Source organism: Sapajus apella, unplaced genomic scaffold (assembly GCF_009761245.1).
Source record: "Sapajus apella isolate SASKATOON/1434 unplaced genomic scaffold, GSC_monkey_1.0 scaffold62, whole genome shotgun sequence".
In the NCBI taxonomy this organism is placed as follows: Eukaryota; Metazoa; Chordata; class Mammalia; order Primates; family Cebidae; genus Sapajus; species Sapajus apella.
The window spans coordinates 16,821,239-16,837,684 of record NW_022437002.1 but is presented as its reverse complement, the minus strand read 5'-3'; the positions used below and the strand labels follow the sequence as shown (position 1 = coordinate 16,837,684).

General features: G+C 47.8%; 1 protein-coding gene across 3 annotated transcripts in view; it reads right to left on the bottom strand.

The window, feature by feature from the left end:
• KIF2C (kinesin family member 2C) overlaps positions 1-9,112 on the bottom strand; it is a 29,465-nt gene extending 20,353 nt beyond the window's left edge. For 2 of the 3 annotated variants that reach the window (XM_032247352.1, XM_032247354.1), the window contains exons 1-4: positions 8,907-9,112; positions 7,762-7,856; positions 2,331-2,432; positions 2,116-2,164 (exon numbers count right to left, since the gene is read on the bottom strand). In XM_032247352.1, the coding sequence (XP_032103243.1) occupies positions 2,116-2,164; positions 2,331-2,432; positions 7,762-7,856; positions 8,907-8,976 (316 nt within the window). In that variant the 5' untranslated portion in view covers positions 8,977-9,112. The remainder of the gene's footprint in view (positions 1-2,115; positions 2,165-2,330; positions 2,433-7,761; positions 7,857-8,906) is intronic. The other variant, XM_032247353.1, reaches the window with a different exon arrangement.
• Between the last annotated feature and the right edge of the window lie 7,334 nt (positions 9,113-16,446).

Sequence of the window (16,446 nt, the reverse complement as noted above, 5' to 3'; positions counted from 1 at the left end):
AAAAAAAAAAAAAAAAAAAAAAAAAAAGATTTTTTTTCTCATTCTGTAATTCAGGCTGGAATGCAGTGGTGTGATCTCAGCTCACCGCAACCTCTGCCTCCTGAGTTCAAGCAATTCTTCTACCTTAGCCTCCTGAGTAGCTGGGACTATAGGCATGCACCACCATGCCTGGCTAATTTTTTGTATTTTTGTTGTTGTTGAGAGGGTCCTGCTCTTGTCACCCAGGCTGAGTGCAATGGAATGATCTTGGCTCACTGCAACCTCTGCCTCCTGGGTTCAAGCAATTCTCCTGCCTCAGCCTCCCAAGTAGCTGGGATTACAGGGGCCCACCACCACGCCCGGCCAATTTTTGTATTTTTAGTAGAGACGGGGTTTTGCCATATTGGCCAGGCTGGTCTCAAACTCCTGATCTCGTGATCTGCCCACCTCGGCCTCCCAAAGTGCTTGGCTTACAGGCGTGAGCCACCACTCCTAGCCTTAAAGATTATTTTTCCCATTAAAATGAGCTTTGTAGCTTGGCCCGGTGGTGTGTGCCTGTAGTCCCAGCACTTTGGGAGGCTGAGGCAGGAGGATTGCTTGAAGCTAGGAGTTCAAGATTTGGCAACAAAGCAATATCCCATCTTAAGAAAAAAAAAAAAGAGCTATTGGCTGGGCATGGTGGTGCATGCCTCCAGTCCTAGCACTTAGGGAGGCTGAAGCAGGAGGATCACTTGAGGCCAGGAGTTTGAGACCAACCGAAGCAACACAGTGAGACCTTGTCTCTACAAAAAAAAAAAAAAAAAAAAATTAGCCAGGTGTGGTGGGGCACACTTGTTGTCTCAGCTACATGGGAGGCTGAGGTGGGAGGATTGCCTGAGCCCAGGAGTTCAAGGCTATACAGTGAGTTATGATCATACCATGGTATTCGAGCATGAACAACCAAGAGAGACCCTGCCTTTGGAAAAAAAAAAAAAAAAAAAAAGGAGCTGTGGCAATATCCTTTGAGGACATGAACATGGAATGAGACTGCTGCCGGTCCCAACTCTCCTGCATGGCCTTATGGTACACCCAGCAAGAAACGGTCAGTACCACAACACTCAGACCCAAGCTTGCAATGGCACCACCCTCCACTCAGGGCCCCCAGCACCCGAAGCTCCAGCCAAATATTCTGTGAATCCCTGAGGTAGCTGGATCATTTCAGGGCAGTGATGACCCCTAGACCTGGTTAGCTGTGCAGGTCACGCAGCCTTCAAGATACAATTGGCTTTAAGCTGGATCTTTTGGGCAGCTTACACCCTAGAGTCACAATCTATCATGTTGTCAAAGTAGGTTTTCAGACTATTTCTGCAGCGAGAGCCCAACCTTCTCCTAGACCACCAGGCGTTGCTATTATTCTCTCCAGCCCCAGCCACCCCTCTCTATAGCACCACCTACCATACTTCTCAGCAGCCCAGACCTAGTGTCTCCCTTTTTCAAAGCCTCTCTCCAAGGCATACTGTTCCCCTCAGGGAGCTGAGCCCTGAGGGAAGAAAACAGGTCTGCCAATGCCTGATTCCCACTCCTCAGCATCAGGCTCTGCATTCTACAGAAAAGGTTTCTAGGCCAGGCAGCAAATTTCCTAAATGCACCAGGTCTCTTAGAGGTTGGTCTGATAGCTATAGGTTGGATTCTTCCTCATAGACAAAGATGCTTGGAACACAGGCAAGACAGTCCACATAGAAATTACCTGCAGGCTGGGCATGGTGGCTCACGCCTGTAATCCCAGCACTTTGGGAAGCCAAGGCAGATGGATCATGAGGTCAGAAGATCGAGACCATCCTGGCCAACATGATGAAACCCCATCTCCACTAAAAATACAAAAATTAGCCGGGCATGGTGGCACGTGCCTGTAATCCCAGCTACTCAGCAGGCTGAGGCAGGAGAGTTGCTTGAACCAGGGAGTAGGAAGTTGCAATGAGCTCAGATCATGGCATTGCACTCCAGCCTGATGACAGTGTGAGACTCTGTCTCAAAGGGAAAAAAAAAAAAAAAAAAGGAGAAACCACCTGCAAAAAAGGAGCTTCCATAACTCTGAGCCCTAGAAACATCATTCCTGACACAAATTTCATGACAGTAAGCTGGTAGAAATCCACTTACCTTCTCTTGGAGCAGGAATTTTGGAGTTGACGGATCTCCGTTTTTGTTTCTGAAAAACAAATCAAACTATCACAATATATGGCTCTTATCAATTCTCAAGGGACTATCCTGGGCCCATGTACTATGCTAAAATGCCAGACAATCAATCAGCAAAGAGCCAATAAGCAAAGTGAATCCTGTGTGGCACTGGCTGCAGCCAGATGACAGGCACCTACCTGGACTGTTACATTTTCCTGCAGGGGCAGATTGTCCTTCGGATGTAAGGGAAGAGGCTGTAAGAGTTCTGGGTTTATTGCAGCCACATCATCAAAATCAATCTGTAAGGAGCAAGTAAAGTTTCAGTGAAACATTGTTTGTCCAATCCAAACACTTTTTTTTTTTCGAGACAGAGTCTCGCTCTGTCGCCCAGGCTGGAGTGCAGTGGCACGATCTCAGCTTACTGCAGTCTCACTTCCCAGGTTCAAGGGATTCTCCTGCCTCAGCCTCCTGAGTAGCTGGGATTACAGGCACATGCCACCATGCGCAGCTAATTTTTGTATTTTTAGTAAAGATGAGGTTCACCATATTGGACAGGCTGGTATTGAACTCATGGCCTCGTGATCCAACTGCCTTGGCCTCCAAGGTGCTGGGATAACAGGTGTGAACCACTGCGACTGGCCTTTTTTTTTTTTTAGACTGAGTCTTACTCTGTCTTCTGAGCTGCAGGGTAGTGGCGTGATCTCGGCTCACTGTAACCTCCACCTCCTGGGTCTGAGTGATTCTCCCATCTCAGCCTCCTGAGTAGCTAGGACTACAAGCATGCACCACTAAGCCTGGCTAATTTTTGTATTTTTAGTAGAGACAGGGTTTCACCATGTTGGCCAGATTGGTTTCAAACTCCTAGCCTCAGGTGATCTGCCCACCTAGGCCTCCTAAGCTGCTGGGATTACAGCCGTGAGCCACTGTGCCTGGTTCCCCTCCCAAGTCTGAGGCAGAATTGCTGGAACCCAGGAGGCGGAGGCTGCATTAAGCTGAGACTGCACCATTGCCCTCCAGCCTGGGTAACAGAGCTAGACTCTCATCTCAAAAACAAACAAACAAACAAATAAATAAATAAATAAATAAATTTTTATCGACAAGGCTACCCCTAAATTCAAACTTTACCAACTTTAAATTCCATTAAGTACAAATAGCTATAAAACAGCTACTCCTTAATAATGGTTTACCATCTAGATGGATATGGGTTTCTGATTTCCAAGCCAATCGTAGACGTCAGTGATGAGAATGAGCTGAAGAGGAGGGCAGACAGGCAGGCAAACAGTCAGGTACTCGACAGACGATCTAGGCCACTTGGCTCCCCAGCTATTCTGCTGGGCAGTGAGGTCCTGCCGGACACAGCCCCCCAAGCACCTCTTGCTGGCTGACACAGAGGAGGAAACAAGTTCTGACTGTCTGGTGAGAGTCAAATGGGGGCCCTTTAGGATCTTATGGGCAGGGGCAAGTTCCTAGCAGCTGCTACCTAACTCTACGACTACCTACATTTTCTACCGGGCCCAGAAACTTTTTCCCCAGTTACAGCTTCATGCTCATGCCTTACCTATTTCCTGTTGATGCCTGCAATGAAGTCACAATTCTAAGCTTACATCATGAGTCCTGCAATCCTTTAGGAGCAACTCAAATTTTACCAGCATAACTTTACAACAGGGTCAAACATCAAATTTGTCCCAACTTTGTTATTTGTATTTCGAAATGTGACAGAGCATGTACTCCAGGGTGAGAGCTTTACTGCCTAGAGACACAAACTAAAGTTATTAGCTGCCTATTCAGACGTTTGTTAGGCACCACGAAGACAGCAGTGTGCAGGGGGAAGGTATTCAAAGATGAATTAAGACATATATAACCACGGCAACCATAAGCTCAAATTCTTTTTTTTTTTTTTTTTGAGACGGGAGTCTCGCTCTGTAGCCCAGGCTGGAGTGCAGTGGCGCGATCTCCACTCACTGCAACCTCCGCCTCCCAGGTCCCAGTTCAAGCAATTCTCCTGCCTAAGCCTCCTGACTAGCTGGGATTACAGGAAGGTGCCACCAAGCCCAGGTAATTTTTTAATATTTAGTTGAGACGAGGTTTCAAAATGTTGGCCAGGATGGTTTTGAACTCCTGACCTTGTCTCCACCTACCTCAGGCTCCCAAAGTCCTGGGATTACAGGCGTGAGCCACCACCACCGGCCCATCAATTTCTAACGGGGATTGTAAATCATATGCACAAGGCTGGGCGCGGTGGCTCACGCCTGTAATCCCAGCACTTTGGGAGGCCGAGGCGGGTGGATCACGAGGTTAAGAGATTGAGACCATCCTGGTCAAAATGGTGAAACCCCATCTCTACTAAAAATACAAAAAATTAGCTGGGCATGGTGGTGCGTGCCTGTAGTCCCAGCTACTCGGGAGGCTGAGGCAGAAGAATTGCCTGAACCCAGGAGGTGGAGGTTGCAGTGAGCTGAGATCGCGCCATTGCACTCCAGCCTGGGTAACAAGAGCGAAACTCCGTCTCAAAAAAAAAAAAAAAAAAAAAAAATCATATGCACAAAGGAAATCAAAGCAGAATGAGATAAGGAAAAGGAGGATAGAATCATTAAATGCAAAAGCTGGCAAGCACTTCAGTAATCACATTTCTATCCACATTTCTAGCTACAGTCTCTTGGTACATACCTCCCCCATTTCTAACCCCTAAACTACAGAAAGCAGAAACAACAAAGAAAAGGCGCCGTGGCTCACGCCTGTAATCCCAGCACTTTGGAAGGCTGAGGCTCGGAGGATCACAAGGTCAGGGGTTTAAGACCAGCCTGACCAGCATGGTGAAACCCGGTGTCTACTCAAAAATACAAAAATTAGCTGGTGTGGTGGTGCACACCTGTAATCCCAGCTACTTGGGAGGCTGAGGCAGGAGAACTGCTTGAACCCGGGAGGCAGAGGTTTCAGTGAGCTGAGAGCGCACCATTGCACTCCAGCCTGGGCAACAGAGCCAGACTCCGTCTAAAAAACAAAACAAAACAAAAAACCCGAAGAAAACCAGTTTTAAGCCTTGCACTGACAATCAACTGATTCTCATGTTGATAATTCAGGGTGAACATCCCAGGAGAAAGGAATGAGTGTAAAGGCAGCCGGGCGTAGTGGCTAACGCCTGTAATCCCAGCATTTTCAGAGGCAGAGACCGGCAGATCACGAGGTCAGGAGAATCAATCACCTGAGTCTGGGAGGAAATATGGAGAACACTGTGGCCAACATGGTGAAACCCTATCTCTACTAAAAATACAAAAATTAGCCGGGCTTAGTGGTGCATGCTTGTAGTCCCAGCTACTCAGGAGGCTGAGGTGGGAGGATCGCTCAGACCCAGGAGGCGGAAATTGCACAGTAAGCCAAGCTTACACCACTGCCCTCCGGCCTGGAAGATAGAGCAAGACTAAGTCTCAAAAATGAAAACAAACAAACAAACAAAAAAAAACAAAAGAAGTTTGGACTTTATTCTAAAAGCAGTATTTGATGTGAGGTGAGACGAGATACAATTCTAAACAACAAAAAAAACGAATCACAAAGGACGGATAATAGCTGGTTAAAATTTTAGGAACCTCTTGATTCTTTAGGGACAGATAATATAAAGTATTCAATCCTTTTATTTCTCAAATATACCACCTAAATATCTCTACTATATGTACTATGCTAAGCAAGCTTTTTACATGTTTTATCTTATTTATTTATTTACTTATTTATTTTAAGATAGGGTCCCACTCTGTCACCCAGGCTGGAGTGCAGTGGCTCACTGTAGCCTTGAACTCCTGGGCTCAAGCGATCCTACTGCTTTGGCCTCTGGAGTAGCTGGGATCACAGGCGCAAGCCACTATGACTGGCTAATTGTTTTTTATTTTTAGTAGAGATGAGGTGTTGCTGTATTGCCCGGCTGGCCTCAAATTCCTTGGCCTCCTGCCCCAGCCTCCCAAAGTGCCTGCGATTACAGGTACTGTGCCCAGCTACATGTATTATCTTATTAAAGCTCCAGTGAAGAGGGTCCAAGAGTCTGTCTCCTTCACCTCCGTATCCCTAGCATCCAATAAGTGTCTAGCATTTTTGAAGCAGTCCAGAAAATTTGCTGAGTAAATCCTCACAACAGCTCTGTTGAGATAGATATTATAATCATCCCCACTTTATAGATGAGGAAACTAAACTTTGAAGAGGGGCAGAAACATGCCTGAGAACACAAAGCAGTGGCAGAGCCCGACTAGAACCCAGGTTTTCATACTCCTAGCCCAGTGACCTTTTCACTATATCACAATGCCGCTAGAACATAAATGTCTAAGTCACAGTGCTCTCCTCCAAATCTCCTCCCAGACTCAGGTGATTGAGTCTCCAGCCTCAACCTCCAGCGTAGTTGGGACTGCAGGCATGTGCCACCACGCTGGCTGATTTTTTTTGTATTTTTTATAGAAATGGGGTTTTGCCATATTGCCCAGCGTGGTCCTGTACAAAGCTCAAAGCGATCTGCCCACCTGGGCCTCCCAAAGTACTGGGATTATAGATGTGAGCGACCATGCCTAACCAAGAGGATCTTTTTTTTTCTTTATTTTAGGAAAGGTCTCACTCTGTCGCCCAAAGATGCAGTGGCTAGAGTACAGTGGCTGGATCATGGTTCACTGCAGACTCAACCTCCCAGGCTAAACTGATCCTCTCACCTCAGCTTCCAGAGTAGCTGGGACGACAGGCACAAACCACCATACCCTGCTAATTTTTTATTTCTTATAGGGAGACAAGGTCTCAACATTTTTCCCAGGCTGGTCTTAAACTCCTGGGTTTAAGCAATCCTCTAGCCAAGGCCTCCCAAAGTGCTAGGATTAAAAGCAAGAGCCACCGCACCCAGCCAATATTTTGGTTTTTTGTTTGTTTGTTTGTTTGTTTGTTTTGAGACGGAGTTTCGCTCTTGTTACCCAGGCTGGAGTGCAATGGCGCAATCTCAGCTCACCGCAACCTCCACCTCCTGGGTTCAGGCAATTCTCCGGTCTCAGTCTCCTGAGTAGCTGGGATTACAGGCACGGGCCACCATGCCCAGCTAATTTTTTGTATTTTTAGTAGAGACGGGGTTTCACCATGTTGACCGGGATGGTCTCAATCTCTTGACCTCGTGATCTACCCACCTCGGCCTCCCAAAGTGCTGGGATTACAGGCATGAGCCACCACACCCAGCTATTTTGTTTTTTTAAAACAAAGTCCCTGAGCCTGGAAACCTCATCCCCCCACCCCCCCAAAAAAACAAACAGAGTCTCACTCTGTTGCCCAGGCTGGAGTGCAGTGGCGCGGTTTTGGCTCCACAACCTCCGCCTCCTAGTTCAAGCAATTCTCCTGCCTCAGCCTCCTGAGTAGCTGGGATTACAGGCGTAAACCACCATGCCCAGCTATTTTTGTATTTTTAGTAGAGACAGGGTTTTGCCATGTTGCCAGGCTGGTCTTGAACCCCTGAACTCAAGTTATCTGCCCGCCTCAGTCTCTCAAAGTGCTACGATTACAGGCGTGAGGGAGAAGAGCACAGCATCAGAAACTAGGCTCTCACAGATTCCACTTCTGCACAGATCCTTTATGTAGGAAGATATTAAACGTGGTAGAGGAATTCTCATAGAACCCTACCTCTTTGCCCTTTGTGGTACCTCCTTCTGTCCATTCCACTGAAACACAGGATTTCTCCAAGCTCACAGTCCTTACATTGGCACTGTGAATTAAGCCTATAAAGTATGAAAAAAACAGTTATCCATCTCTTTCCTGAGAGCTTCACTTTTAGGATTCCACAGAGACTCCCAAAGTGGAGTGAACTTGAAGAACAGGCAACTGCCTTAACAAAACAAAACAAAACAAAACACTAAGAGAAACAAATCAACCAACTGGGCTTCACCTTTAGAATATCCACAGTGAGGCAGGCAGGGGACAGGGTTTAAAATTGAGCTGCATGGGATTAGGATTCACCCCTACTCAAAAGAGAGCCAGAAAAAAAAAAAAAGAGAGCCTACAGAAGAGAGCACACAAGGTATGTTTGAGCAGAGGAGTCCCTATAGCCCTTAGATGAACTGCTCCTCAATACAGCATTGAGGATCTGGCCCTCTTGGGTTTTCCGAACTCACATATGGTCATATCTGTCCATTCTCCTAATGACACGTGTATTAGACCTGCTGGAACTGCGGTAGCTGCTCATCCGAAAGAGAGAATGACTACAAGCTCCTCAAGAGCAGAGATCTTGTCTGTCCCGTTTACCCTAAATCCCAGTGCCTGACATACTGCAACCATGCAGTATTTACTCGAGAGTAGAGGAGCCAGGAGGCCGAGGTCCCCACAAGCGCAGAGCATTTTCAGGGGAGAATTTTGGAAGGGAAGTGAATTTAGAAGCCCCAACTTCCGTGGTAGGTCTACCAGCCTCGGAGAGAGTCCGCCCACTCCCGGAGGACTGGAAGGGACTCACGTCCAGCGCAGGGACTCTCACCCCTGTGTAGAAAAGAATGACAGAGACCCGGAGAATGACAGAAAATAATGACAGAGACCCGGAGTGAGTGAGTGAGTGCAAGGAAGGAGGGAGGAAGGTAAGGAAGGCGGGGCGGGGGGGCGGGAAAGGGGAAGGGGGGAGGGGAAGGGGAGGAGAGAGAGCGCGCCCATTGTGTGTCTTTGTGCCTGGGGAGGGGCAGTATTTCAGCCGTCGTGTGAGTGTTTGTGTCCGGGAGAGGGGCAGTAATTTCAGTCGCCTCACCGCTCACGAGTCCCCTTGACCTAGGGACCCCGCTCCTCACCATTACTGCGTTGGATCTTGATGGCGAGACCGGGAAACAGGCGGGCCTGAAGCGACGAGTCCATGGCCATTCAGAGGGTCAGCAAGGAAGAGAAACGCAGAATGCCAAGAAACCTCAGTTCCGCTAACCGTAGGAAGTCTTAACGCCGCGTAAACCGCCGCAGTTTAAATTCCGCGCGCAAGCGTCCGTAAAACGTCATCCCGCTGTCCCCGCCCTCGCTTCCGCCAGTCAGCTGCGCCCGGCGGAGGCCTGGGGTGGGCGGGGGGTACGTAGTTCCGACCTGTCTTCCAACGCCCGGGACCGCCCTTGCGTCTGGCCACACCCCCGAGCGCTGTGTCTTCTGGGAATTTCGCTGCCTCGCGGGGCCTGGGCTCCCACTTCCTGTCATGTGCTTGGTTGCTTTGTACTGCGAGGTCCCAGAAAAGTGGGAAACTTCAGTAGGTATTTGAGAGTGAGGGCTCTTGGATCCTAGAGAATGGGTTCGAATCCTGGCTTCTTTAACTTCCAGTTTAATGAGAAAAAGAAAAAAACAACTAATCCTAGCTTCTTCAATTACTAGCTCAGTGACCTCGAGCAAGCTGGAGACTTGGCCGAGCGCGGTGGCTCACGCCTGTAATGCCAACACTTAGGAAGGCAGAGGTGGGAGTGATTGCTTGAGGTCAGATGTTCGAGACCAGCCAGGGCAACAGAGCCAAGACCCTGTTCTCTAAGCAAAACAAAACCACAAATTAGAAACTTGCCTTAGTTTTTCTTATTTTACAATGGAGGAGAATGTTTCCTCACTTTAGGAGTTATGTATAAATTGCCAGGAAGACACTGATTCACCAGATATTTATTGAGTGAATGTCTACCATGTGCTAGACATAGTACTAGGCAATGGAGATGGTAGTAGTGAACTAGACACATAGTTCCTGTACTTTTTTTTTTTTTTTAATTAGGGTGTTGCTATGTTGCCCAGGCTGGTCTTGAACTCCTGGGCTCAAAGATCCTCCCTCCTTGGACTCCCAAAGTGCTAGGATTACTTGTGGGAGCCACCAAGCCAGGCCTCCTGTTCTTGACGATCCACCTGGCTCAGGCTCCCAAAGTACTGGGATTACAGGTCTGAACCACTGTGCCCGGCCAGGAAATGTCTTGTTTGAAGAACTGAAAGAAGCCGCTGTTGCTGGAAGGCAGTGGGGAGAGGAACATGAGATGAAGTTGAAGAGGTGGGCAGGGGCAAAATCACTTAGCATCTTGTAGCCTATAGTAATAATTTTGGCTTTTATGCTAACGAGCAGTCATTGAAGAGTTTTAAGCAGGGAACTGTCAAGATCTGATTTACATTTTACTTTTTTTTTTCTTTTTGAGACAGTTTCATTCTCGTTGCCCAGGCTGAAGTGCAATGGCAAGATCTTGGCTCATCGCAACCTAGGCCTCCTGGGTTCAAGTGATTCTGCTGCCTCAGCCTCCTGAGTAGCTGGGATTACTGGCATGTGCCACCAGGCCTGGCCAATGGTATTTTTAATAGAGACGGGGAGGCCGGGCGCGGTGGCTCAAGCCTGTAATCCCAGCACTTTGGGAGGCCGAGGCAGGTGGATCACGAGGTCAAGAGATCGAGACCATCCTGGTCAACATGGTGAAACCCCGTCTCTACTAAAAATACAAAAAATTAGCTGGGCATGGTGGTGTGTGCCTGTAATCCCAGCTACTCAGGAGGCTGAGGCAGGAGAATTGCCTGAACCCAGGAGGCGGAGGTTGCGGTGAGCCGAGATCACGCCATTGCACTCCAGCCTGGGTAACAAGAGCGAAACTCCGTCTCAAAAAAAAAAAAAAAAAAAAATAGAGACGGGGTTTCTCCATGTTGGTCAGGCTGGTCTGTAACTCCCGACCTCAGGTGATCCACCCACCTTGGCCTCCCAAAGTGCTGGGATTACAGGCGTGAGCCACTGCGCCCAGCCTACATTTTACTTTTATGTCAGTCAGACTTGCTGTTGTGTGGCGAGTAGATTTGAAAGGGTCAAGACAGAGTGCAGAGACCATTTATTAGGCAAGAGATTATGCTGGCATAGACCAGGGTAGTGATACTGGAATGGAAATATAGCTAAGAGACGGTTTCAAGATACAAGGTGTTTGGGAAGTGAAGTGAATGGGTCTTGCTGATGAGTTGGATGTGAATGACAGGGGTGGTCATGGATGACTCCTGGTTTCTGGCTAGAACACCTGGCTGGATGATGGACTATTTCCTGAAAACGGAGAGTGGGGTTGTGAAGGAAGCAAGTTGGGGGTTAAGTCCAGGGTTTCATTTTGTTCATTTTGAATTCGAGTGATGTCTATAAGACATCTGAATGTAGGTGTCAACTGAGCAGTTGGATATACAAACTGGGAGCTAAGGTAGAGGTCAAAGCCAGAGATTGAGATTTGGCAGTCTGTGTTATGTAGATGGTATTTAGAGTCATAAGCTGAATACTATCTAGGAAAAGAGTATAGATGGAGACGAGAAGAACATATACAATTGAGCCATGGGACTTGCCAATATTTTGAGGTAGGGCAGGGGAGTAGGAGCCAGCAAAGGAGATTGGATTAGGGTGGTTTGAAGGGATGAAGAAAACAAGAGAGTTAGGGGAATTCCTTAGAAGTCAAGGGATGGAGGCCAGGCACGGTGGCTCATGCCTATAATCCGAGCACTTTGGGAGGCCGAGGTGGGCGGGTCATGAGATCAGGAGTTTGAGACCAGCCTGACCAACATGGTGAAACCCATCTCTACTAAAAATACAAAAATTAGCTGGGCGTGGTGGTGCACGCCTGTAATCCTAGCTACTCAGGAGACTGAAGCAGGAGAATTTCTTGAACTGGGACCCAGGAGGCGGAGGTTATAGTGAGCCAAGATTGCGCCACTGCACTCCAGCCTGGGCTACAGTGTGAGACTCTTGTCTCACAAAAAAAAAAAAAAAAAAAAGAAAAAGAAACGAACAAAAATTAGCCAGGCATAGTAGCGTGTGCCTGTAATCCCAGTACTTGGAAGGCTGAGGCAGGAGAATCAATTGAACTTGGGAGGCAGAGGTTGCAGTGAGCTGAGATCATGCCACTGCACTCCAGCCTAGGCAACAAAGCAAGACTCCTTCTTAAAAAAAAAAAAAATGGCAGAGAGCATAATATAGTGGCAGGGCAAGAGCGTGTCAGCTCAAGTCTCTCTTCTTCTTATAAAGCTACCCATCCTGATAACTTTATTAATCCTAATCACCTCCCAAAGGCCACACCTCCAAATGCCATCAATATATGAATTGGGGGATTAAGTTTCCAACACATGAAATTTTGGAGACTCTTTCAAACAACAACATATCCCTAAACCTCATATCCCTGACCTCATGATCTGCCCACCTTAGCCTCCCAAAGTGCTGGGTTTACAGGCGTGAGCCACTGTGACCAGCCAATTTTGGTATTTTTAGTAGAGACAGGGTTTTGCCATGCTGGCTAGGCTGGTCTCGAACTCCTGGCCTCAGGTGATCCAACCACCTCGGCTTCCCAAAGTGCTGGGATTCTAGGTGTGAGCCACCATGCCTGGCCTTCTACTATGTTGTAATCCAGCAAAAAGGCCTTCACAAGATCCAAGCAGCATGCTGCTGGAATTCTCAGCCTCCAAAACCATGAATGAAATAAATTTATGTTCATAAATTACCCACTCTCCAGTATTTTGTTATAGCATCATAAAATGGACTAAGCTGGATGCCATGGCTCATGCCTGGAATCCCAGCACTTTGAGAAGCCGAGACAGGCAGAATGCTTGAGCTCAGCAGTTTCAGACCACCCTGGGTGACGCAGTGAGACCCCATCTCTGCAAAAAATACAGAAATTAGCTAGGTGTGGGAGCACATGCCTGTAGTCCCAGCTACTCGGGAGGTTGAGGTGGGAGGATTACCTGAGCCTGGGGAATTCAAAGCCACAGCAAGGTCTGATCCTGCAGCTGCACTTCAGCCTGGGCAACAGAATGAGACCCTGTTTAAAAAAAAAAAAAGGTGGGCCAGGTGTGGTGATTCACACCTGTAATCCCAGCACTTTGGACAGCTGTGGCATGCGAATCACTTGAGGCCAGGAGTTCGAGACCAGCCTGGCAAACATGGTGAAAGCCTGTCTCTACTAAAAATACAAAAATTAGAGTGTGAAGGTGCCCATCTGTAATCCCAGCTACCCGGGAGGCTAAGGCATGAGAATCACTTGAACCCAGAAGGTGGAAGTTTCAGCGAGCTGAGATTGCATCACTGCACTACACCCTGCAGCCTGGAACACAGAGATTATATCTCCAAAAAAAAAAAAAAAAAAAAAGAAAGAAGGTGGCCAGGAGTCAGTTGTAGGGTGTAGGGAGACTGACTGCAGCCAGAATGGAAGAGGGTCAGGCACCCTGACATGGGGGAGAGGCTGAGGGAGAGCTCTTCAGTTGTGTTCACCATTGCCCCTCCCTCCATATGCCACTCTTACCCCTCAAGGCCCTGGGTGGGTCATTAACTGCCCCAGTGCCACTGTGAAGCAGAAAACCAGCAGCGCTGTCTAAGTGTTCCAGCCTGGCCAGGTAGGGCCAGACCCAACTTTAAACATAATCTCCATACCTCCTCAATACTGTGTGTCCTGGGGTCTGTGATTTAGTGTTCCCCTGTCACAATCACTGATGCCCCCAAGGTGATGTGCAGTCAAAGGGGAACACATTTGCAATAACAGAAAAAGGACAAACTGAGAAATTAATTTTTTTTTCTGAGACGGAGCTCACTCTGCTACCCAGGCTGGAGTACAGTGGCACGATCTTGGCTCACTACAACCTCTGCCTCCTGGGTTCAAGTGATTCTCCTGCCTCAGACTTGCGAGTAGCTGGAACTATAGGTGTGCACCATCACACCTAGCTAATTTTTTTTATTTTTAGTAGAGAGTTTTGCCATGTTGGCCAGGCCTGTATCCAACTCCTGACCTCAGGTGATCTGCCTGCCTCAGTCTCCCAAAGTGCTGGGATTACAGGCATGAGCCACTGCACTTGGCCAGAAACTATTAGATGAAGCAAAATTAATAAATCTGACAGTTTGAAATAAGCATAATGGCCGGGCGCAGCGCCTTATGCCTGCAATCCCAGCACTTTGGGAGGCTGAGGCTGGCAGATCACTTGACTCAGTTTGAGACCAGCTTGGCCAACATGGTGAGACCCTGTCTCTACTAAAAATACAAATATTAGCTGGGTGTGGTGGCGGGCGCTTGTAATCCCAGATACTCAGGAGGGAGGCTGAGGCAGGAGAATTGCTTCAATCCGGGAGGCGGAGGTTGCAGTGAGCTGAGATCATGTCTCTGCACTCCAGCCTGGGTGACAGAATGAGACTCTGTCTCAAAAAAAAAAAAAAAAAGCTGGGCATGGTGGCTCACGCCTGCACTTTGGGAGGCCGAGGTGGGCGGATCACCTGAGGTCAGGAATTCAAGACCAGTCTGGCCAACTATGGCAATACTAATAACACAAAAATTATCTACTAATAACACAAAAATTATGTGGGCATGGTAGTGGGCATCTGTAATCCCAGCTACTTGGGAAGCTGAGGCAGGAGAATCGCTTGAGCCTGGGAGGCAGAGGTTGCAGTGAGCCAAGACTGTGCCACTGCACTCCAGCCTGGGCAGCAAGAGTGAAACTGTCTCAAAAGATAAAAGAAAAAAGAAATAAGGATAATGAACATCTTCAAAAGATAAGGAAGGATAATGTTAAGGCAGGAAGAAGCAATTGGAAATAGCAGGTTTGAAAAATGTTAATAGTTGAAACCCATACATGAATAGCAGAGTGGTTACAGCCAAAATGAAATGAGGAGCAACAGGCTCAAGGGTGAGGATTCACTGAAAAGACATCAGGAAGGGATAAAGAAAACAGGGTAGAAAAGAAATGAACCAACTGTTTGTGACATACACAGTGGATGAGTAACTCAGCAGCTATTCTTAAACCCCTTCCTTAATCATCTGCACATTAGAGACTGAAAAAGCTTTATGCATACTATACTTCCTTTCCCAGACTCCCATGCAATTAGAGCTGGCCATGGGATACAGTTCTGGCCAATGAGATGTAAGCAGGAGAGTTCTGGGGGCTTGTGGGCAAGATTTGTTGTTTTCTATTAGAAGGGAATGACAGAAATGCTTTCCTGGTGTCTTCCCTTTTTTCTTGCCTTGGACATGGATGTTCTTTCTGGAGTTGTGATAGCTGCCTTGTGATCATGAGTCAGGAGACAGTAATTTGGTTAAAAGCCAACATGCTCTGCCTGCAGGTTCTGCCTCCCACTCCCTGTCACCGGCTCCCTGCAGCTGGGCTTCCATCATCTCTTGCTCATGGAAAAAGCTCTGGCCCAGGTCACCAGTGAAAATCTGGTCAAACCCAGAGGAGTTTGTAGTCCTCATCTCACTTAATCACTCATATGAGACAACTGACTAGTGCTTTCTTCTTCTTCTTCTTCTTTTTGAGATAGTCTCATTCCGTCACCCAGGCTGGAGTGCAGTGGCATGATCTCGGCTGATTACAACCTCTGCCTTCCGGGTTCAAGGGATTCTCCTGCCTCAGCCTCCCAAGTAGCTGGAATTACAGGTGTCTGCTACCACGCCTGGGTAATTTTTGTATTTTTAGTAGAGATGGGGTTTCACCATATTGGCAAGGCTGGTCTTGAAATCCAGACCTCAGGTGATCTGCTTGCCTTGGCCTCCTGAAGTGCTGGGATTGCAGGTGTGAGTCACTGCACCTGGCCTGACCAGTCCCTTCTTGCAACTTCTGCCCTTGTTTTCTGTGCTGGTTTTCCTCTTGCCTTCTTCTTCTCCTTCACATGCTCCTCCTGCTGCACCTCTTCTCTATGCCCCTGTTCTCTTTGACCTATCCTAGACGTTTTTCTCTCCTTCCTGAGTCCTGAGTAGGGCCTGATAATTTGCATTTCTAAGAAGTACCCAGGTGCAATAGGTGTCTTTGCTAGGGCTGCCTGAACGAAGTGCCACAAAGCTGGTGGCTTACACAGCAGAAACGTGCTGTCTCACAGTTCTAGAGGCCTCATCTTCATATATTACATCTGCAATGACTCTTTTCCAAATAAAGTCACAATCTGAGGTGATGGGAGTTAGGACTTCAATATATGAATTTCGGGGTTGGGGTGGAGGTGGGGGACATAATTCACCTACAACACAAGGTGATGCTGATGATGCTTTAAAACACTAATCTGGTCAGGTGCGGTGGCTCACCCCTGTAATCCCAGCACTTTGGGAGGCTGAGGCGGGTGGATCACTTGAACCCAGGAGTTCTAGAGCAGCCTGGTCCAAACGGCAAAAACCTCTCTACGAAAAATACAAAAATTTAGCTGGGCATGAAGGCATGTGCCTGTAGTCCCAGCTACTTGGGAGGCTGAGGTGGGAGGATCACCAGAACCTGAGCCTCCCTGAACCTGAGCCTGGAGGTCGAGGCTGTGGTGAGCCATGATCCCACATACTTCTTGCATTTCTAAGAAGTACCCAGGTGCAATAGGTGTCTTTGCCAATTATAAAATAAAGTCACTTTCTATTTGGACCAGGCGTCTAT